General features: G+C 40.5%; 1 protein-coding gene across 1 annotated transcript; it reads right to left on the bottom strand.

The window, feature by feature from the left end:
* Window positions 1-2,692: 2,692 nt before the first annotated feature.
* CSTA (cystatin A) lies at window positions 2,693-17,935 on the bottom strand. The gene is made up of 3 exons (XM_003275520.2): window positions 17,741-17,935; window positions 6,728-6,829; window positions 2,693-2,921 (listed from the first exon to the last, which is right to left on the bottom strand). Exons 1-3 carry the CDS (start codon window positions 17,804-17,806, stop codon window positions 2,793-2,795), a joined length of 297 nt encoding a protein of 98 aa, XP_003275568.1. The 5' UTR covers window positions 17,807-17,935; the 3' UTR covers window positions 2,693-2,792.
* Between the last annotated feature and the right edge of the window lie 6,598 nt (window positions 17,936-24,533).

Raw genomic sequence — 24,533 nt, 5'->3', positions numbered from 1 at the left:
ACCTCTGCCTCCCAGGTTCAAGTGATTCTCCTGCATCAGCCTCCCAAGTAGCTGGGATTACAGGCATGTGCCACCACTCCTGGCTAATTTTTTGTATTTAGTAGAGGCGGGGTTTCACCATGTTAGTCAGGCTGGTCTCAAACTTCTGACCTCAGGTGATCCACCTGCCTCGGCCTCCTAAAGTGCTTGGATTACAGGCATGTGCCACTGCTTCCGGCCCTCAACTTTGGACTTCTCAGCCTCCATAACTGTAATAAATAAATTCATTTTCTTTATAAATTACCCAGTTTCAGATATTCTGTTATAAACAACAGAAAATGGACTAAGACAGGTAATTGTAGTTTTTGTTTATTTTTAAATGGCAAAAACTACACTAACTTTTGCACCAACCTAATACAAATGGCTGATCATCTCATGAAAAGATGTTCAATAGCATTAGTCATCAGTGAAATACAAATCCAAACCACAACGAGCTATTATTTCACATCCACCAGAATGGCTAACCTTAAAAAAATCAGATAATAACAAGTGTGGGTGAGGATATGGAGAAAATGGAATTCTCATCCACTGTTGGTGGGAATGTAAAATGGTGTGGCCACTTCAGAAAACAGTCTGTAAGTTTCTCAAACAATTAAACATAGAGTTAGTTACCATGTGAACCAGCAATTCTACTCCTGGGTATATACCCAAGAGAAATGAAAACATATGTACACACAAAACCTTGTACACAGATATTTATAGTAGCAGTGTTCCTGATAGTCAAAAAGTGAAAGCAACTTAAATATCTATCAACTGATTAGTTAATAAACAACGTGTGATATATTGATAAAATGGAATATTTGTCCATAAAAAGGAATAAAATACTGAGACATGCTACAACATTGATGAATTTTGAAAACTATGCTAAGTGAAGGAAGCCAGTTACAAAAGACCACATATTATGTAATTCCACATATATGAATGACCAGACCAGGCAAATCTAGACAGTAAATTAGTTGTTGCTTAGGGGTTGAGGTATGTGTGGAGGAGGCTGCGGAAGTGATAGCTAACAGGTATGAGACTTCTTTTGAGGTGATGAAAATGTTCTAAAATTGTGTGAGGTTTGCACGCATTTGTGAATGTGGTATAAAACCACTCACTTGTGCACTTTAAATGGGTAAGTTGTATGTTTCAATTTGTGTCTCTTTATTGAGTACTAAATAAGAGGAAAATGGCAATTAAATGGAACACATGATTTTGGATTGGATCTTTTTTTTGAGATGGGATCTTGCTATGTTGCCCAGGCTGGCATGCAGTGGCTACTCACAGGCATGAACATTGTAGACCATAGCCTTGAACTCCTGGCCTCTAGAGGTCCTCCTGCCTCTGCCACCTGAGTAGCTAGGACTACAGGTGCTTGCCACCTCACCTGGCTTGGATCTTTTTGTAATAAACGACATTATTAGGACAATTGGGGTAGTCTGAATGGTGTCTGGGGATTAGATGCTACCAGTGTATCAGTGTTAATTTCTTAATTGTTTAATTTTATTTTTAATTTTTACTTTTTTAGAGACACGGTCTCTCTCTGTCACCCAGGCTGGAGTGCGGTGGCATGAGTATAGCTCACTGTAGCCTCGAATTCCTGGGCTCAAGCCATCCTCCCACATCAGCCTCCCAAGTAGCTAGGGCTACAGATGCATACCACCATGCCCAGCTAATTTCTAATTTCTTTTTGTAGAGACATGGTCTCGCTGTGTTGCCCAGGTTTGTCTTAAATTCCTGTCCTCAAGCAATCCTGCTGCCTTGGCCTACCAAAGTACTGGGATTACAGGCGTGAGCCACTGTGACCTGGCAATTTCCTGATTTTGATGGTTGTATTTCAGTTTTGCAGGAGAATATCCTTGTTTGTAGGAAATGCACACTGAAGTATTTGTTGATGATGGGGCATCATGGTAAGTAATTTAGTCTCAAATGTCCAGGAAAAAGAGTGGCTTTTTTTTTTTTTTTTTTTTTTTGCAACTTTTTTCTATGTTTAAGTTTGTTTCAGAATAAAAATATAGGCTGGGCACAGTGGCTCACACCTGTAATCCCAGCAGTTTGGGAGGCCAAGGCAGGCAGATCACCTAGGGTCAGGAGTTTGAAACCAGCCTGGCCAACATGGCAAAACCCTGTCTCTACTAAAATTACAAAAATTAGCTAGGCGCGGTGGTGGGTGCCTGTAATCCCAGCTACTTGGGAGGCTGAGACAGGAGAATCGCTTAAACCTGGCAGGCGGAGGTTGCAGCGAGCCGAGATCGCGCCATTGCACTCCAGCCTGGGTGACAGAATGAGACTCTGTCTCAAAAAAAAAAAAAAAAAAATATATATATATATATACACAACACACACACACACACACACACACACACACACTTTGTAAAATACTTGATTTAATTTAAAGTATGAGGGTAGAGATGGAATGTTGGGTTATCAGCAGCCACAGGGAACAAGGAGGCTGGTGAACTGATAGTCCACGAACCAGCCTGCCTATGGTGGGGGTGAGGGTGGTACTATCCTTTAGCCAGTTGCATTAGGCTTGACTAGTATTTATAAGATTTCCAGTTGCCATCAATTTACATGGAGTTTATACTCTAAAGCAATAACACTGATTTTGAGAAAGAAAAGGTAATTTCTGTTTAATACAATAAATGAGAAATAATTGAAGAAATAATTACTTTGGAAAAGAATGCTTCTTTATTGATGGTTATATTTATCAGCAAAGATCATGACTCAGTAGCCAGTGGAAGGAATCAGAACACTTTGGGAACATGCTGCTAAAAGCCCGTCAGCTCATCGTCCTTGTTTTTGTCAGCCTGGTATCCAGAAAGTACCAAGTCCTCATTTTGTCCGGGAAGACTTTTGAATACTTTCAAGTGCATGTAATTATTATCACCTGCTCGTACCTGAAAAATATTAAAAAAAGAGAAAGCAAAAGGAGATTCATTCAAATGGGTCTACATCAAGTGAGAGAGCTCTATAAAGACTTCTGTCCAAAAAGCTGCTGAGGAACAGCATTGCTAGACCTAGTCCACCATTCTTAGACTCTTTGTATTCATAAATCCACCACCTTATTTTGGGACAGAAAGAGCAGACTAGGCTGGGCGCTGTGGCTCCCACCTGTAATCCTAGCACTTTGGGAGGCTGAGGCAGGTGGATCACGAGGTCAGGAGTTCGAGACCAGCCTGGCCAGCATGGTGAAACCCCGTCTCTACTAAAAATACAAAAAACTAGCCGGGCATGGTGGTGCATGCCTGTATTCCCAGCTACTCTGGGGGCTGAGGCAGGAGAATCACTTGAACCCAGGAGGAGAAGTTTGCAGTGAGCCGAGATCACGCCACTGTACTCCAGCCTGGGCGATAGAGCAAGACTCTGTCTCAAAAAAAAAAAAAAAAAAAAAATTGTAGACTAATGGCATGGCAAGATGCATAGGTCCTAGATTTATTTTGTTATTTTTTTTTAGTATAATCTGAGTACAAAGGACAGCATTTTATTTTCAAAGATGCATGGAGCAAGAAAGCAAGTGACAGCCTATGCGTTTGGTGATGCTGTTTTCTGACTCCCAACTTGGGACACTTTGTTTGCCATACAGTCTGATAAGGGAGAAGAAAATCAGAATTGCCCTAGAAAATTTGGGATGCAGGGTTCCCATACCTATATCAGAACCTACTTTATAAACACTCACTGGTAGGATTGAGCAGAGCCCAGGGGGCAGACACCCTCCCTTCTAAAGTGAAGGGGTCAGCTGGGCACTGTGGCTCACGCCTATAACCCAGCACTTTGGGAGGCTGAGGTGGAGTTTGAGACAAACCTGGCCAACATGGTGAAACCTGGTCTCTACTAAAAATACAAAATTAGCTGCGTGTGGTGGTGCACATCTGTAATCCCAGCTACTTGGGAGGCTGAAGCAGGAGAATCGCTTGAATCCGGGATGTGGAGGTTGCAGAGAGCCGAGACTGTGCCACTGCACTCCAGCCTGAGTGACAGAGTGAAACTCCGTCTCAAAAAAGAAAAGAAAAAAGAAAAAAAAAAAGCTAAGGGGTTTTGCCAGGAAGTCATTGGTATGAAGGTTGAAGCAGAAGCAGTAGTTTGGACATGAATCTGAGACCTGGAAAATTATGGTAAGAATTTTTACTTTGGTTCTTGCTTGAGACAATAAATGCTTTGTCTTATAAAAATCTTTCTTGTGCTTCTGATGTCACTTCCTATCCTAATTTTAACAAATGCCACATATCAAATGTTTACTGTGAGCCAGACACTATGATGAACACTTTATATAAATGATTATATTAACTTATATTATAGGCCTGAAGAAAAGTGGAGCAGTGAAATTTTTACAGATGTGGAAGCAGAGTAGGAGAGATTAAGTGATTTTCCATAAATCTCTCAGCTAGTAAGTGGCACAGCCAATATTCAAACCCAGATCTGTTAGCCTCTAGCATCTACATTCTTTTCACTCTACAATGTAACATATTTGGGGGGTGCTGATCGGGGAATGAGGCCTGGCTCTGCTGCCTGGACTGTAGTGCAGTGGTGCGATCACAGCTCACTGCAACCTCAAACTCCTCGGCTCAAGCGATCCTCCTACCTCAGCTTCCCAAATAGCTAGGACTACTGGTGTGCATCACCATGCCTAGGTAATTAAAACATTTTCTTGATAGAGACAGGGTCTTGCTATGTTGCCTGGGCTGATCTCAAACTCCTGGCTTCAAGCTATCCTCCCATCTTGGCCTCCCAAAGTGTTGGGATTACAGGTATGAGCCACCACACCAGGCCAGTGTAACGTTTTAAAAGCTCTTATTTTGTGCTTTGTATTAGAGGCAACACAGCCAGTAGTTAAGCTCAGTCTATCTGGGTTCAAATCCTGACTCTGCTCTGATAGTTGTGTGACCTTTTTAGTTTCTTCACCCTGGAGCTCAATTTTTTCATCGGTAATCCAAGAGAAGTGATTGTACTTATCTCATAGTATTTGTTGTGAGGATTAAATGAGATAATACAAGCCTTGTTCTTAGAATAGTGCATCGTGAATTGTTAAGTGCTGAATAAATTTCCAGCTTATTTATTCCTCACAACACCCTGCGAAGTAGATTATTACCCTCATTGTGCAGATAAGGGAATGAAGGCTCAGAGAGGAGGAGAAGCTTCCCATAGAACAAATTGAACAAGGGTTCAAACCCAGGACACTCTGACACCTAAGCTTGTGGTCCTACCATTCTACGACCTACCTCTTGATAGATACCTGAAATACATAGAGAAGGTCACGTCACTGGCAAGACCTTAAATCTAGAGTGGCTCAGAGTAAAGGGATCAACAGCCAGACTACCAGGAAGTAAAAGGTAACTGGGATCGGTGGCTGAGATGCAGTAGGAAAAATTTGATAGCAGAAGGAAGAAAAGACGAGAGAGAGAAAGAGAGAGAGAGGAGACTGATTAAGAGAGGGCAAAGGGGTGGTCAAGGGAACAAATTTTCAAGCAGAAATTTTCAGGATAGTTATCTGATGAACTGTTGAAGAAACATGTGAGCTAGTAATATGTGAAATGTATGCATTTGAATTAATCATAGATTATTAAAATAAATACCTTAATGTTGATGGAATGTTTCCTATCTTTGCACATAATCATTTTTAACTGGAAAACTTTCTTTTCCAGCCATGAAGAAAGCAGATTGAGAATGGAGGAAATGGTGCCATTGTTTTCTGAGGATGCAGCAGGGTCCTCTTTCACATGTGTCTCCCTGGGACCTGGTCTTTACTAGGAGCTCACATCTGGCAGAACAGGGCTGATCCATGTACATAGCTCGGTACTGAAACTTTCTTATGCTGAGCTGACTAGCTCCACTTACTTATTATTATTATTTTTTTTTTGCTGAAAAAATCTTTTAAAATGTTTATATTTTAATTGAATTTTTTGTTAAAGAGAAATAAGCCACACTGTGCCCTGGACAAAAAGTTAAGTAAAGATTAAATAAATATACTTGAATATTTGCTTTTATTTTTAAAATCAGCATTATCATCTTCTTAATACATTAGGACAAACATGGCTCTTAAATATTCATGGCTGACTTGTTCAATTGGTTTCCTCTTGATGACTTCAATTAGAACTCGATCAACGCATTGTGTAATTTTTTGACAGAGCTATAAAATTAACTTTTAAACTGTTTTAAATACTCGACTGTTTTAAACTATACCTAGAGTGCCACAAGTTAAATCTACTAATTTGAGTTATAAAATAGTATTTACATTATATTAATCAAAGGGCAAAAAAGGTTTAAATTATTTTCCCAGCTAATGATTTGAGTCGTTACTTTATTTAATTTAGACATAGAGAATCATACAGCTTTGAGGTGGAATCAGCTTCAAGATACCATGTTGTCCAGCCCCACGCCTTCAGGCAGATGAGACGTGATCCTCCCTCCTTACCTAAGCAGCAGCACAGCCACAAATCCAGCATGCCCTGAACTGTTATGAAATCTTTTTCTATACAATTTCCAGAATTCAAGAATCAATGTAATAAAGCTTTCTGAATTCACAAGAAAAAAAATGGTATCATATCATCTACCAAATTTAAGAGTCCACCACTTGGAAGGAATCATGCTGGGCATCTTAATTTAGGACAACCATAAGGAAGGAATTATGTGGTAGGGAAATCAGGAAACATTTTACATAAAATGAGAAATACATCTTTTGGCACTAAAGTAGGTGCTGAACTCTAACCTTAATGTAGTAATTTGTTCCAGCAACGACTTGGGTTTTATACTCCACAGCTTCCAATTTTTCGTAAGTCTCATTTGTTTTTTCTTCAAGCTGTGGTTTAACCTAAAGAAAAGAAAAGAGGAAACAAATAATCAAAGCTATATTAGACTCCATCTATGCGATGTACACATCTGGGAATCTCATCCTCCTAAAAGTCTTCAAAGATGGTAATGAAATCTATGAACTATTTTTATTATTTCAATAGAAAACACCTGTTATAATACAATTACATAGGTTAAAACGTCAAATTTTGTTGCTTTAGGCTGAATTCACATCAACTCAGTGTGGTAATGCAACATAGGAACGTTGTGACTGCTAAAACTCTAAGAGTTATATATATCTTTGATTAATAAAAATCAGTAGAGCAATAATTACTACTTGATTAAAACATTATTTTAAAATAATTTCAGACTTAAAAGTTGTAAAATTAGTATAATGAATTCTCTTATATCATTTACAGTTCCCTTAATTTTGCCATTTTACATAACATAGTATAATCACCAAAATCAGGAAATTAACATGGTATAATACTATTAAGTAGTCTCTAAACCTTATCAGAATTTTGCCAGTTTTCCTGAAGATGTCTCTTTTCTGCTCCAGGATCTCATGCAGGATGCGACACTGCATTTAGTTGTCATTTCTCCTCAGTCTCCTACAATCTGGGTTCATTCCTTTTTGTTCATGCCCTTGGTGTTTTTGAAGAATACTGGCCTGTTAAGTGGTAGAATGTCCCTCAATTTAGGCTTGTGTGATCTCCTCTTGTGTTAGTATTATACATTTTTGTAAGGATAGCACAAACGTGATGATGCCCTTAAGTGCATCCTATCAGGAGCTATGTTTCATTACTGGTGATGTTAATTTTGATTACCTAGTTAGGATGTCTGCCAGGTTTCTCCACTGTAAGGTCACCATTTTTTTCCCCTTTGTAATTAGTAAGTGTCTTGTGAGGACTCTTGTTTCTCGCCATACTTTCATTCATGAATTTTAGCATCCATTGATGGTTCTTGCCTACAACAATGATTAATTGTGGTGTTGGCCAAATGGTAATTAAAAAATCATTTCTTGTGCATTTATTATTTGGAATTCTACTGTAAGGAAGAGCTGTTCCCTCTCTCCTCTTTATGTAGTAAATTACTTATTTTATATTAATATGACTCATGGATATTTCTTCTACTCTGTGGATTAAAATTCATTGCTCTTTATTTTGTTACTCAAATGCCCTAGATTTGGCCATTGGGAGCTCCTTCACCTGATGACTGTGTCCTTTCAACATGCCTCCACCTTTTATAAGCACTTCTTACTTTCTGACTCTACAAAAGTAGAGTCAGGTGTTCCAGGTTTATCTTGAAGTTTCCTTGCCTCCTCACTGGAATCAACTATTTCTCCAAGGAGTCCCTGCTCCTTTTATGGGAGAATGGTATTTAAGAACCAAGATTTGGGTGCTGTATCTCTTGTTACTAAATGACATTGCTTCTAGGCCTACTCAGTGGAAAGGGCTACAAAATAATATGTGTACTCACACACACATGCACACATCGTTATCTACCCATTTGTGTATGTGTGTGTTTGTCATTATATATATATACACTATATACATGTGTGTACAGGGGTGTGTGTGTGTGTGTGTGTGTGTGTGTGTGTGTGTATATTCCTCTGATTAAAATCAAATACCATGGCTGGGTGCTGTGGCTCATGCCTGCAATCCTAGCACTTTGGGAGGCCGAGGGGGGTGGATCACTTGAGGTCAGGAGTTTGAGACCAGCGTGACCAATATGATGAAACTCCGTCTCTACTAAAAATGCAAAAATTAGCTGGGCTTAATGGTAGGTGTCCGTAATTCCAGCTACTCAGGAGGCTGAGGCAGGAGAATTGCTTGAACCTGGGAGGCGGAGGTTGCAGTGAGCCGAGATCACGCCATTGCACTCCAGCCTGGGCAACAAGAGTGAAACTCTGCCTCAAAATAAATAAATAGATAAATAAATAAATAAATAAATAAATAAATAAATAAAATAAATCAAATACCACGGGACTCATTTAGCTTTTCCCCTTTCCTTATTATAACTCCTTTCTCAAACACTGAGGAAGAATCCTGGTTCTTATTATTTGCAATGTATTTGCCTATTTGCTCAGTTCTAGCATATACATAAAATAATTTCAGAATTGTTGACCTATACCCCTGTGGAAAACAATATACTAACTAGAGTGCAGTATTTGGGTATGATTCTTATAAAGACCCTGTGATTGCATGGGCTTACCTGGATAATCCAGGATAACCTCTCCATCTCCAGATCCTTAATCACACCTGCAAAGTCTCTTTTGCTGTCACAGGTTCCAGGGATTAGGACATGGACATCTTTGGAGGGCCATCATTCTGTCTACCATGGAGGGATATGGGTTGGGTTTAAATGTCAGCATTCCCGAACCCAGCATGAGAAGGGAGACAGTCCCAAATTTAATATGTAAACTTTTACTGAAAAGTACAAAGCTGAACCCATCAGCTTTCTGTACGGTGCTTCATTCCCACTCTCAGCTGGGCCTGATATGCAAAAGTCTACTATGAGCTCTTGACTCAATTCCTGCTAAGTGTAAAGCTTGTCTTCTGCCGGGGTGGAGGATAGTGAGGGAGAAGGAACTTGAGGAGGTCTCACTGTCCCTCATACAGATCAGTCCTCTTACTTTTGGTCTCAGACCTTACTCCTGGCTATGAGTTTTTGGTGTTGCTCATGCCTGCGCCACTGTGATGTTCTGCAGTGTGAATCTGCTTGCTTCTGGCTTAGACTTTGCCCTCTATGGGCTTAGCTTCTGTTTAGACTGCTCAGCATTTTCCATTGTTCATCTGTTTTCCAACTTCCAAAATTTTATTGGTATTTCTGAGGTGGTACTTGCCTATCTCCTGTTGTCTTTATATCTGTGGATTTGTCCTTCAACCCCAATTCTTTTCTGTCTTTTGGAGGAAAAAGGATATAACTCTCTGTGTTGAATGTACCTGGTTTATTGAGAACCTGCCTTTATGCCCTTCATGAAAGCATTTCATGTCCATACAACTTCAATCAGGCCTCCAGTGCATCTAGGATTCTCCCAAGGCAGTCCTTCCCATCAGTGGGCAGGTTTTTTTGTTTTTGTTTTTGTTTTTGTTTTTGTTTTTTTAATTTAAGAGACAAGATCTCCCCCTCACGCAGGCTGGAGTGCAGTGGCGTGATCATAGTTCACTGCAGCCTCGAACTCCTGGACTCAAACAATCTTCCCTGGGCAGATGTTTTGAACCCTTACTACTGATGCCTCAGTTTGAGTACCAGAACTGTTTTCAAAGATGTAGACCTATGCAAATTGTGAGTTCTGAGACCACTTCTGAAAGGCCAAACACTCCACAGACCACCACTCTGTTCTCCTGTAACCTTGAGAATAGATGGGAAAAATGTGATTGTTCTGTTGAGATGGAAATGAAATTTCAAAGTGGAGAAAGGGAGAAGACAAATAGTGAGGACAAACCAGAAGTGGGAAGAGCTAGGGGCAGGAGAGTGGAGAAAGGGTGCACAGAGAAGCAGAGTAAGGAAACGTGTTATTGTCTTAGGGTCCCTTTCCAAAGCCTTTCGAGATTCCAAAGGAGGGGTGGCCAGCACTTGGCACCAGTCAAGTTAGGAGCTGAGTTTGAAAGCGTTAATCTCTACACTAACCCCCAAAGTATCCATTTAAACCTTATTTTATGAATGGGGAATCTGAGGCTATGAGTTGATCATGACTGCTTAAAGTTGAAAAATTATTAATCATAGTTATTTTAAAGTCCTTGCCTGATAACTTATATATCTGATCTGTGTTCCTTCTGCTTTTCAGTTATGTTTCTTTTTAAGCACGTATCCTAAGCCAGCCAGCCTTTCTTTCTCTCTTTCTCTTTCTCTCTCTCTTCTTTCTTCCTTCCTTCCTTCCTTCCTTCCTTCCTTTCCTCTTCCTTCCTTCCATCCTTCTTTCCTCTCTCTTTCTTCTTTCTTTCTTCCTTCCTTCCTTCCTTCTTCCTTCCTTCTTTCTTTCCTTCCTTCTTTCTTTCTTTCTCTTTCTTTCTTCCTTTCCTTCTTTTTTTCTTTCTTTTCTCTCTCTTTCATGGAGTCTTGCTCTGTCACCTAGGCTGGAGTGTAGTGGCACAATCTCGGCTCACTACAACCTCTCCCTCCTGGGTTTAAGCAGTTCTCCTGCCTCAGCCTCCTGAGTAGCTGGGACTACAGGCATCCTCCACCACTCCCAGCTAATTTTTTGTATTTTTGGAGAGATGGAGTTTCACCATGTTTGCAAGGCTGGTCTTGAACTCCTGGCCTCAGGTGATCCACCCGCCTTGGCCTCCCAAAGTGCTGGGATTACAGGGGTGAGCCACCATGCCTGGCCCTAAGTTTTTATTTCTATCTGTCCTAGAAATACATCCAAATCTTTAACCTTTCCATCATATCTGTGTAATCCACAAATGAGGAATTTTCCGAGAGACAGGGGATTTAAAAGATCTGGTTTGTTTCTTGAAGTGTTCTGGCACCTGTCAGACTGTGGACCTTGATTTCTGGTTCACTCTACTTGTAACTTGCAGCCTCCCTCCCTCTTCCCAGTGAAATAGATTTGCATGGTTTAATGTTAGATGACATAGACCTGAGTGATGAGATTTGAGCTGAGGAGCAGGGAAAGGGGCAGAGTAGGGGAGCTTGTCAGTGAAAGCTTAAGTCTCAGAAGGTAGCTTGGTGCTGAAAGACTCCCCAGGATGGGCACTAGGAGGATGCAGGCCAGCTGGGAACGGCGGAGGGAGACTGGTGGTGAACGGACACATCTCCTGCTGAATGCAGTTGGCCTTCACCTTTCTCAGTCTGCCATGCGTGATGGTGACAGGAGCTGAAGGAATACAGTGGAGGTTTGTTGCTTGGTCTCCAGCCAGGGGAGGAGGCTACCAGGGAGAAGCACCTGGTATAATGCATTTACCCCAGAGTTCTTCAAGCATTTCTCATTGCTACTGAGCATGAATTTTGGTGAGGTGTTTATTCTCTGAGATCCAAGGATTTGAGCCATAAGGCACCCAACACCCAGGCTTTTCTCCTCATCTGTAGTCATTCTACAGAAACAATAAGACTGTGCCTAATTTAGGAGAAAATGGATAGAAAGATACTGGTGGCAAAGTGGATAAATTACATTTGGGGGAGTTTTAGAGAGTAAGGAAGGAGAGTTTGAATAGTAACATGAAAGGACAGTAGGGCCAGTAAGATGTGACTTGTGGACATTTATTGTCCAAGTATGTTTTGAAGGAAGAAGGAAGTATGGGACAAGGCATTAAGGATGCAAGAAATGAAGTCACCTGGCTAAGAGTGGAAGGACTGGCTGAAGAGAGGAGAACAGAGTCTAGGGAGGAATGAGATCCAGAAGAGATAGGGTCAGCTGGGGCATTTTCTAACCAGAGACCTGCAATCTCCTAATAGAGACGTTCCCAACCCCTGGGCTGCAGACCAGTACCCATCCATGGCCTGTTAGGAATCGGGCTGCACAGCAGGAGGGGAGCAGTGGGCCAGTGAGCATTATGGCCTGAGCTCCACCTCCTGTCAGATTAGCGGCGGCATTAGATTCTCATAGGAGTGGGAACCCTATTGTGAACTGCACGCAAGGGATCAAGGTTTCGTGCTCCTTATGAGAAAATAATGCCTGATGATCTGAGGTGGAACAGCTTCATCCCAAAACTATCCCCTCCACCCCGTCTGTGGAAAAATTGCCTTCCATGAAGGTGCCAAAAAGGCTGGGGACAGCTGGCCTGAGAAGAGTAGGAACTGAGACATCCTGCTGGAGGGACCATGGGGGTGAGAGGCATTGAGCAACTGAAGAGAGATTTACATCTGTGGCATTTCTAGAAAAAGACCAACAAATATGACTGAAAGGATGTTTTGGCAGCCCTGGGTCCTGTCTGGGTTGTTAAGCATTAATCCACAGGTTTGTAATGGGTGAGTTTTCTGTGGTTCTGCACCTTGCTTTGGCAAAGTTCTTTGATTCTGGAACAATAGTAGCTGCACAGAAAGTGGTGGCAGTGGGTGTGACCTTTAATTGAGAATTAGAATGCCAGGAGCTCCCAGGGTCAAGGAAATCATCATGAGTGGAGGAGTATTTGAAGCTATCCTCCTGTCATGGTGTCCAGGCTGGATGAGAGACTGAGTGGGCCTGGGTGTGTTCTCATGAAGATGGGAAGGTAGGTGCCTGAAGGATTCTGGTGTGGCTGAATGGCAGGTTCTTTAGGTGTGGGACAGTGGGAGAGGCGACTAACAAGGAGGCTGTGGTCAGAGACGGGAATGCAAATTTGTGGATGGGGTGAGAGCCATGACGTGCTAAGTTCCCGGGTGTGCCCAGGATGGTATGCAGATGAGGTGTTTGTGCGGTGTCCTGACTGACAAAAATCATATTCTGTGTGTTGGCCAGGAACAGTATTCAGCAATGAGGTTTATGACTAAGGGGTGTGTGTGTGTGTGTTGTGTGTGTGTGTGTGTGTGTTGTGTGTATGCACATTGCATGTATAGTAGCTCTTGCTTCTAAAAACAGTTAAACAACATTTCTTTCCTTCTCATAAATATGCTCAGAATTCTCATCAAAACGCTTATTAACATATTATATAAGATAATGGATCAGCAATAATGATCCGGAGGCTTTTGCTATTGGGCCATTCATTTATTTGGTTCTGCATTATACAGATTGTGGATTTTCATGAATGGGGGCTGTGTATGGCTCTGTCTTTCTGGATGTGTCCCTCTTAGCTCCATTCTATTTTATGAATTTCCACAAGGCCAGGCACTATTTTATGTCCCTGCTACCCCCATAGCAATTCGTAGTTTTGTCTACCTAATTAATGTTTTCTGAATGAAAAGACCACAGTTGTTTTTCATCCTGACAACTTGTCTCCCCAAATAGGAAAGATGAGTATAGCAATGACCTCAGCTAATACGGAGAATCTTGGAAGAGGGTTTTCTTCCAAGTGTACTTTAGTACATGATGCTACAATGACGTGTTCAGTCTCTGTTATCTTCAGAATGGGAAAACTCATTTCTCCTGCCTTCAAAAACATTCAAGTTTTCTCAATTGCCATCCCCTTTGTTTGCCTTTCTTTTCTTTCTGCCCTCATCCAATATTCCTCTTTCACTGTGATATCAAATTCCTTGGTCATGCAGTTATCGTTTGTCTTTGACACTCTTCCCTTTTCTATGTGATGATCTTTTTCTTCCTTCTTTCTCTCTTTCTAATGGGGTTCTTCAGTTGACCTTCCACTAAAAAGCTCTCTGAGAAGGCCAAGGAAAGCTGATAAACTTCAGCTCCTCTGAGAATACTTCCACTTTAACAGGTGATTTTAAAAAACAGAAATACATTCAAAAATAAAAAAAATAAAACTAGCAAGTAAGTGACAGGTAGTGGAGATTGTCCCTAAATTACTAGCACCTATCCATTTTCCCTATTCCTGCATGAGGATCTAACTGTAATTTTGGAGAAGGAATTGACTCAAGTTTCTCACCTATAAAGTGGTTATAATAATACCTGCCTCTTGGGGCTGTTGGTAGGGGCATAAATGATATAATTGATGTGAAAGTGCTTCCTAAACTATAAAGAGTTTTCCAACTCTTCCTCTACATTCTAACACTGAACAGGGAATTGTGCCCTAAGGGTCACTCCTGTAAGAGGGCAGATAAGTGATAATTGGGGCTTTAACACCGGAGGAGCTGAACTGCCTCACAGTAATTATTCACCTCAAAGGAAGGAGGTTTGACCAGCAATCTCTAACATCTTTTCTGGTCCAAAACCTATGATTATAAAAAAGCACTTAATTGGATATTGTTTTATATTATGTTACAGATATCTCGATTTTCCCAACTACCCTGTAAACTCCTAGAGGCCAGGGGCCATATCTTATAGACCTTATGTAGCTTCTATAATAATTAGCATAATGCTAGACACCTAGGAGATATACAAGAAATGCACCTACCATGAAATGATTCATTGATATTCATTTCCTATATTTATTTATTTTTTGAAACAGAGTCTCGCTTTGTTGGCCAGGCTGGAGTGCAGTGGCATGATCATGGCTCACTGCATCCTCAACTTCCTGAGTGCAAGTGATCCTCTCACCTAAGCCTCCCAAGTAGCTGGGACTACAGGTGTGTACCACCTGGCTATTTTTTTGTATTTTGGAGGGGGTAGAGACAGAGTTTTGTCATGATGCCCTTGAACCACCCAGATCAAGCAATCTGCCCGCCTCTGCCTCCTAAACTGCTGAGATTACAGCCGTGAGCCACTGCACCAGTCCCTCTAAGGAGTAAAAAATTTTATTTTGGCTGGGCGCGGTGGCTCACGCCTGTAATCCCAGCACTTTGGGAGGCCGAGGCAGGTGGATCATGAGGTCAGGAGATCGCGATCATCCTGGCTAACACGGTGAAACCCCGTCTCTTCTAAAAAATACAAAAAATTAGCCAGGCATGGTGGCGGGCGCCTGTAGTCCCAGCTACTCGGGGGGCTGAGGCAGGAGAATGGCGTGAACCCGGGAGGCGGAGCTTGCAGTGAGCCGAGACCACACCACCGCACTCTAGCCTGGGCGACAGAGCGAGATTATGTCAAAAAAAAAAAAAATTAAATTTTAAATTTTTAAATTTTTTTGCTCTGTCGTCCAGGCTGGAGTGCAGTGGCATGATCTCGGCTCACTCCAACCTCCGCCTCCTGGGCTCAAGCGATTCTCCTCCCTCAGCCTCCTGAGCAGCTGGGACTACAGGTGCCTGTCACCATGCCCAGCTAATTTTTCTAGTTTTAGTAGAAAACTAGACAGTAGAAAGCTATGTTGGCCAGGCTGGTCTCGAACTCCTGACCTCAGGTGATCCGCCTACCTTGGCCTCCTATATGGACTTAACTGTGAGACTGGTGCTTCCACTGAGAAGGCAAACTTACCACACTCTCTCCATTCAGTATATTTCCCTTTCCTAACAAAGCTCCTCTGTGTTCTGCCACTGTGTGGTGGAGAGGGCAGGCAGTCAAACACTGGGGGTGAGCTAACTTCTTAACTAGGTTACTCTTTTTTTTTTTTTTTTGAGACGGAGTCTTGTTCTGTGGCCCAGGCTGGAGTGCAATGTCGCGATCTTGGCTCACTGCAGCCTCCGCCTCCTGGGTTCAAGTGATTCTCCTGCCTCAGCCTCCGGGTAGCTGGGATTACAGGTGCCTGCCACCATGCGGGGCTAATTTTTGTATTTTTAGTAGAGACGGGGTTTCACCATGCTGGCCAGGCTGGTCTCGAACTGCTGACCTTGTGATCCACCCGCCTCAGCCTCCCAAAGTGCTGGGATTACAGGCATGAGCCACTGAGCCCAGCCTGCACCCTGACTTTTAAAGCCCCATCTCTCACTGGCCTTGTAGGATGCCATATATCTCTGGTCCTGCAGGCAAGCGAGGCTATGGGTGGCAGCAGCAGCAGCACTTGGGAGTCTGGTAGAAATGCAGAATCTCCGACCTACCCCAGGCCCCCTGAATCAGAATCTAAGGTTTATCAAGACCTGCAGGTGATTCATGTGCACATTCAAGTTTGAGAACATTGATTTGATTTGGGGATTCACATGAAGACATTACTGACTTAATATCATCTCCCAGGAAAAAAGCTCCAAGATATTTATTTAAAAAAAGAACTCTTGAAAGAGAAATAATTAGTCCCCAAGAATGAGTGATGGGATTCTAGGCATCTGGCCCCTTAGAGAGCTTTCTAGTTCCCAGAATATACAGGATCCCAACTCTTATAATCACACAAAAAGCTGATCTTGTTTTCCAAGCTGCCATAGAATGATGTTTCAGAGAGAAAAAATAAGAAGGAATAATATAAGAAAATAAGGCAACAAACTAAAAACCTAAAATAGTAATTTGTACATGTTTTCCTTTCATAAAATATGCAAATAAATGTTTACTACATAGCTAGATGATAGCTAATCACACAACACTTAGAAAAATATATCAGGGACGGGTGTGGTGGCTCACGCCTATAATCCCAATACTTTGGGAAGCCTAGGTGAGTGGATGGCTTGAGCCCAGGAATTCAAGACAAGTCTTGCAACAGAATGAAATGCCATCTCTAAAAACAAACAAAAGAAAACCCCCCAAATCAGCCAGGCGTGGTGGCATGTGTCTGTAATCCCAGCTACTCAGGAGCCTGAGTGGGGAGGATCGCTTGAGCTCAAAAAGTTGAGGCTACAGTGAGCGGTGATCACATCATTGCACTCCAGCCTGGGTGACAGAGTGAGACCCCGTCTCTTAAAAACAAAACAAAACAAAACAAAACAAAACAAAACAAAACAAAACAAAAAAGAAGAAGAGAAAAACACATCAATCTGCTAACAACATTGAGTTCTATTTTTCCATATATAATTTGGTGGCCTATGACGTTTTGGAGTCACTATAGACTGTCACTTCTGTTCTCTATTAGTTGAATTATGCTTTAACTATGAAAAGACTAAAACACTGTCTTTTTGGGCAAAAGTGTGTGAAGTTTGTAAGTAGATTGCCTTTACAATATTATTCTTTATTCAATCTATTTAAAAAAATTTTCCCTGCAGTGCATTCCAAGACGACTTCATCAAATTGTTAACAACCTTAGACTTCAATTACACGTTGGCTTCACTTGGTGAGATTAGAAAAGTTTCATCAGAAACTGAATTAGTAATCCTAGAATCATATCTTGTAAGAGCTTTAGAGAAGATGCAATACAAATTCTTTTACCCATGGAGAAAATGAAGCTCAGAGAAGAAATGTGATTTGCTCAAAGTCACACTCACAGTTTGGGGATTATTCGAGGTTTCATCTGAAAAGCTCTTATTTCATCTTAGTTGTAAAGAAACCTGAACAAAGCCACAAACATCCTAAACTTCTGGTTTTCATGTTCAACCACAGCCTTTCCACAGGGACAACTTATGAATCAAGATTTTGGCTCAGACTTTTTCCTGAATGGCATCAACTCACCTTATCAACAATCTCCTGGATTTCTGGAGTGGCGGGTTTGGCCTCAGATAAGCCTCCAGGTACCATTTTGGCTGATTGCTTCTTTGCTGGACAGGATGCTGGAACCGAAGTGAACAGGGAAGTGTGGAGACTTGTGTTTTAAAAGAGGCGTTCACTAGCTCCGCCTATAGAATGCTTTATTTTCCACAAATAGCAAAGAGGCATGGGGAAAATGAGTATGCCTCCAAGCAAGCCTTCTTGCTTCCTGGACAGAATATGCTATATGGAATTTGAAGAAAGAGGGGTTGGAGGATGAGGCAAGTACAGGAGTCATGTCCTAACAAGCATCAAACGTCCCCACATTCTCTTTAGCGGTTCCATCTTGTTGCATCATCTGAATTATGAAATCTGAAGCCACAACTAGAATTTCCAAATGTTTTAAAACTTCTAACACAAAATTTTATTTTTTTTAAAGCAAAACTTACTAATAATGTCAAGGTTAGTTTAGAATTTACTTGACTTTAGAAAGAAAGCAAAAGGATCTATCTGGAGGACCTTGGCTGGATATGTCTTCTTTACTCTTATTTAAATATCTGGAAATGTTTAACATACAGTAAAACACAAAGAATAAAATAGTGAACATCTATATTTCTATCACTCAGAATTAAAACTTTTAACCTTTTTGTCATATTTGTTTGCTGTCTTTTATTTTGGAAGTTATTTTTAAGAAATAAAATATTACAGATATGGAGGAAGACTCACACCCCATGCAAGCACCCCACGCCTTCCAGAAGGCAAAGTACATTGTGAATTGATATCCTTCCAGGGCATTTCTATATGTTTACTTGGTGTGTCTTTAAAATTTCACCTAAATTGTATGCTAAATATATTCTATGTTATGCTCCTTTTTCTATTCAACATGTTTTTGAGCCTTTCTATGTTGATATACACATAGATCAATCCACAGATAGATCAATTCTGTTCATTTCCTTTAACTGTGATATGCTATTTTATGCTAGACCTATCTATTTAGTCTACCTATCTAACTGCTATATACTAGTTCATATTTTACATACTCATTTCTCTATTGATGACGATTTTGGTTGTTTCTAGTGTTGCATTCTTACAAACAACATTGCATTGTTTTTCCCCTTTTTACATGAGTCAGGGCTTCTGCAGACAACTTATCTAGAAGCAAAATGGCCATGTTGTGTGAATATTTATGTATATTATTTCATTCAATTTTGGGAATATATAATACATACACAGGATAAAAATGTTTGGAAGGAACCAGGCTTTACAATATAAGGAATTATTCACTCACTTAATACCTCAGACACCCTTCTACTCTCCAGAGACAACTATTGGCACCAACTTCTTCTGTATCCTTCAGAGACATTCTTTACACATACAAATATAAAAATAATTGGAGGCCGGATGTGGTGGCTCACGCCTGTAATCTCAGCACTTTGGGAGGCCGAGGTGGGTGGATCACAAGGTCAAGAGATTGAGACCATCCTGGCCAACATGGTGAAACCCCATCTCTACTAAAATTACAAAAATTAGCTGGGTGTGGTCGCGTGCACCTGTAGTCCCAGCTGCTCAGGAGGCTGAGGCAGGAGAATCGCTTGAACCTGGGAGGCGGAGGTTGCAGTGAGCCAAGATCGTGCCACTGCACTCCAGCCTGGCGACAGAGCAATACTGTGTCTCAAAAAAATAATAATAATAATCGGCTACACACACACATACACACACACATAGATACATATTCATCTATATAGGTTTTCTTTTATAAAAATGCTATTCTACATGAATTATTATACTTTTTGTTTTATTCCTAACAATATATTTTGGAGATTGTACTATATCACGATACAGGGAGGTGTTTCTTTCTTTATAATGATGTTTGGTGGGTGCTTGGCAAATTCTTGGAGCTAGGTGAGTGTCTTACAGGCTAAACTAAGGGGCGCTACACAAGTATCTCTCCATAGAATGCCTTTACCCTGTGGATTAAGAAGAACAGCGAATGTGGACGACAAGGTGCTCCCTCAAGAGGCCACAGGTCGTCTGAAGACTTTGGCTCAGCTTTCATAGGCCACTGGTTCTACTCATCTTCATGTGACCTCCCCAAGTCAAGTCCTTTCACATTCAGGCCCCCGACGTTTTTCCAAGCCTGAAGCCCATTTTTAGTTGTCCGCTTACATTCTAGTCCAGGCCATCCTTATTGAATCTCCCCAGTGGTAAGGGATATGGTAAATGGCAAGTCTACTCTTCTCTTTCTAGGGTCTATGCCCTGTACTTTCAGCTTTTTCCTATTGATTCTCAATAATTTATTTTAGAAGTAAAAACTTCCTCAAAGCAAATATTGCTTTTGTCTTTTGTATTCCTCCTATAACAATCCTAGTTCTTCTCAAGGGTAGTATGTATGCCTCTGATTGACAGGGGAAGAGTCGCACACGAGGAAGTGCAAAAGAAAAAAGCACAATTCATATCTCTGTATTAATTGTTTACTTAAGTTAAACATACAGTTGATTAAATACACATTTATTTTAAAGGTACCTTTAAGATTGCTTTTTGCATTTTTTGGTATGAATTATGCAGACTGTGTTTCTGGAGCTAGATATCTTCATGTGTTTCATATTTCTTGTCTGTGGGCTCATCTGCCACAGGAGTTATCTTTTATATGAGTTTTCTCTTTTGTGGGCTGGTTAGTGGGGCTTCCCTGTGGGGTGGTTTCCTCTACCAGGCCCTAGGAGGTGCACAAGCCCCAGCCCAGTTCTTACTTTACTGTTGGCTTAGAGCTCTTGAACCAAAAAGATACGGAGAATTTGGGCTTGTCTCCAGCTTTAGTTACAGGCCTGGGGCTCTGTACTTCCCCAGCTAATTGCGCTTCTACCCATTGCCAGGAGTGGATATGCGGATGCATTCACTTACCATGCAACCCACCATTCCCACTGCCAGCTATTTACCCAGGAGAAATGAAATATGTCTGCCCAAAGACTGGCATACAAATGCTAACAGCTGCATTATTCATAATGATTCAAAACCGAAGAAAACTCCATGTCTACAACTGGTGAATGGTAAGAATAGTTGTGGTAGAGCCACAGTATAGAATACTACTCAACAATAAAAAGGAACAAAATAGTAATACCTTAAATCACATAGGTAAACCTCAAAAACAAGTCAACGTAAGAAGAAGTAAAAGAAAGCAAACACAGAAGACCATGGACTATATTATTTCATTTAGATGAGACCTTAGAAGAGGCAAAATTATAGTGACAAAAAGGAGATCAGAGGCTGCTTGAGGCTGAGGTGAGGGATGGAATGGACTGTAAAGGGGTGCAAGAAAACGTCTTAGGGAGATGGAATTGTTCTATACATGGATTGCGATAGTGGCTACACAACAGTACATGATTACCAAACTTCATCAGATTGTGCACTTAAAGTGGGTGGACTTGTTTCCGCACCAAAAAAATAAAAAATAAAAAAGTGGGTGGACTTTATCACATGTAAGTTACATCCTAAAAAGCTAGAAAATAAAAGCACTGCCTTTTGAATGCCTTCTTTATGTGTCTCTTGGTCTTGCTGTTATACTTCTTCCTCTAATGTTTTTCATTAGAGTCTTAACTACTACTGCACCAATATAGTGCTTTAAAAATGGCTGTGAAGGCCCTATTTGAAGTGTGTGTTCAAGGGAGGACGTAGTTATTCCTCCTGGCTATCCTTGTGGTAAAGAGGGAAAGCAGGAGGCAGGGTTGACTGAGGACAGGTCATGAAAAACAGGTGAAAGATCTTACACTTTAGTTGTTAGGTAATGGAGGTCACTGAAAAGTCTGAGCTATAGAGAAGCCATTTGTGCTTTAGGAAGATAAAACTAGAGGCAGTGTGTAGACTGGTATATTAGGAAAACACAAACTAACTGTCTATCTTCTACTATACCCTCAACACTCAACACGCTCTGGCCATCATAGTGCATGGAAGCTGAACCCATGTACCCCCAGTGTTGTCTGGCTTCCTGGCTTGAGAAAAGCAGAGTTTCTGTTCCATATTGAGGAGGGGAGAGACGGTGCAGCCAGCGGGATGGCAGGAGAGCAGCCCATACTCCATGACAAGACCCCTGCTGCGACGCCAAGCCTGCAAAAAACGGACTGGACTTGCTAAAAGCTTGGAGTGAAGGTATTTGTTTTTTTCAGGGTCAAGGAAGAGCACACTAAGTTCATGCCTGAATCACTGTGGAGCAAAACAGAGTGATCAGAAGAGAATCAAGAGAGCCAGCCCTTAGAGCTCAGCCAAACTCTTGGAGAGGCCTAAGGTTTCCCTTCTCCAAACCGGAGGATGAGGTAATTCTACCTACATCTTTGTGGCTGGGGAGTTCCCAGTTCTTATTTGAGTTACACATATTTTAGGATTCCAGGTGGAATTTCTTTTCCTTTTTGAAAACTGAAGCATAATTTATGCATAGTAAAATGCACAAATTTTAAGTGCACAGCTACATAATATGTTCCTACATTTTTTTGCAATTGTTTTATATATATATATATATATATGATAAGCTGTAGAACATTCCATCACCCCAGAAAGTTCTCTCCCATCACTACAATGTGTTCAACCACTAGTTTTGCCTGTTTTTAAATTTCATATAAGTGGAAGTATGATGTAGGTGCTCTTTTGTTTCATCTGCTTAGCATAATGTTTTTGATATTTATCCATATTATCAGATTTATTAGTAGTTTGTTCTTTTTTATTGTCATGCAGTATTCCAGTGTAATAACATGCTATGTTTGTTTCTTCAGTCTCCTGCTGATAGCATTTGGATTGATACTAGTTTTTGGCTATTAATAAATCTGCTATCAACAAGTCATTTCTCGTGGATATATATCTAGGAGTGGAAATTTTGGGACAAGGGCAAAGTGTATGTTGAACTTTATTAGAAACTACCACTTTCCAATGTGGTTGTATCATTTTACACTCCATCAGCAATTCATAGGAGTTCTAGTTGCTCCATTCTCTCCAACACTTGATATTATCAGTCTTTTAAATTTTAACTACTTAATTTTAACCATTCTTGTGGGTATCTAGTATATCTTCCGGTGGTTTTAATTTGTATTTCCCTGAAGAGTAATAATTTTTAGCAACTTTTCATGTGTTTATTGACAATTTGGATTTTTTAAAATGAAATCCCTATTCAAGTCTTTTGCACCCCATCTTTTCCATATTGAAAAAGTTCTTTATATATTCTGGATGTGAGTTCTTTGTCAGATTATATATATATATTTCAGATTATATATTACATATATATATATAATATTTTCTCTCAGTCTGTAGTTCACCTAATATTTTCTCTCAGTCTGCAGCTTACCTTTTTAATTTCATAATGAGTGTTTTTTGATGAACAGAAATTTCTAATTATGATGATTCCATTTCTTTCTTCCATGGTTATTGCCTTTGATATGTTTTAAAAGCATTTGCCTGCCTTAGGGTTCAGGAACATATTTCCTTTATTTTCTCTTAGATACTTTATGGTTTTAGCTTTTACATTTAAATGTATGACCCATCTCAGATTTATTTCTGTATGGTGTATATGGTGTGAGGTAGGGACTGGGGGATTCAAGTTTCTTTTGTCTTTCCTTACAGATAGCTAGTTGTTGCAACATTACTTACTGGAAAAAAACAACAATAATCCTTTCTTTCACATTGAATTTTTTCAATGCCTTTGTTGAAAATATTTATTTTATACAAAAATTTATTTTCTACAAAGGCATATGCACTTAGTATTATCAAGTGCCTTTCCCCTCCGAGGCCTGATAAGCCAAGAGAAAGGGGAAACAGGCAATACATTTCAGGTATCATTCCAAGGAAGTCTAGGTTCAGAGAAAGGCATGTGGAAGCGTATGTTATATGGTTGTTACATTTGTCTTTCGTTGCCCTTAAGAACAATATTCCTACTGTGTACAGATGCACCTTGACTTATGATGGGTTATGTTCTAATAAACCCATCATAAGTCAAAAATATCATAAGTCAAATATGCATTTAATACCCTCAATAAGCCCATTGTAAAGTCAAAAAATTGTAAGTTAAACCACTGTAAGTCCAGATGTTCCTGAACTTAAAATGAGGTTATGTCCTGATAAACCCATGCCATAAATAAAAAATATAAGTCAAAAAAGCATTTAATACTCTGACAAACCCATCTTAAAGTTGAAAAAGCTCAAGTTGAACCACTGTAAGTTGGTGACTTTCTTCTTCTTCTTCCTTTTCTTCTTCTTCCTTTTCTTCTTCTTCTTCTTCTTCTTCTTCTTCTTCTTCTTCTTCTTCTTCTTCTTCTTCCTCTTCTTCTTCTTCTTCTCTTCTTCTTCTTCTCCTTCTCCTTCTTCTCCTCCTCTCCTCCTCCTCCTCCTCCTCCTCCTCCTCCTTCTTCTTCTTCTTCTTCTTCTTCTTCTTCTTCTTCTTCTTCTTCTTCTTCTTCTTCTTCTTCTTTTCTTCTTCAACACATTTATTCAGCATCATGATTGGACTATTATACTTAGCAATCAACAGCATGGGTGTAACAATAAATGGATTAATTAAGAAATGTACATTAAAACCTTTTGTTGGAATGCTTTCTGCTTTCCACAGAACAGAAACTAAAATAACCTGCTATACAATTAGTCACAAATACACTCCTTGAGTTTTTTTTTTGCCCATGCACATGAGTATTGTCTAAAATATGCCTTCTTTGTAGCAGCTAGGCCCTGCCACCAATATGTTTGGCTAAGTTCATGAATCTATTGTAACCTGTAAGCTCCCTGTCACTTCTCTGGCTCTCCTCTCCTG

Source organism: Nomascus leucogenys, chromosome 21, assembly GCF_006542625.1.
Source record: "Nomascus leucogenys isolate Asia chromosome 21, Asia_NLE_v1, whole genome shotgun sequence".
NCBI lineage: Eukaryota > Metazoa > Chordata > Mammalia > Primates > Hylobatidae > Nomascus > Nomascus leucogenys.
Note: the sequence above shows the minus strand (reverse complement) of the source record. Positions and strands in the feature narration are given on the sequence as shown.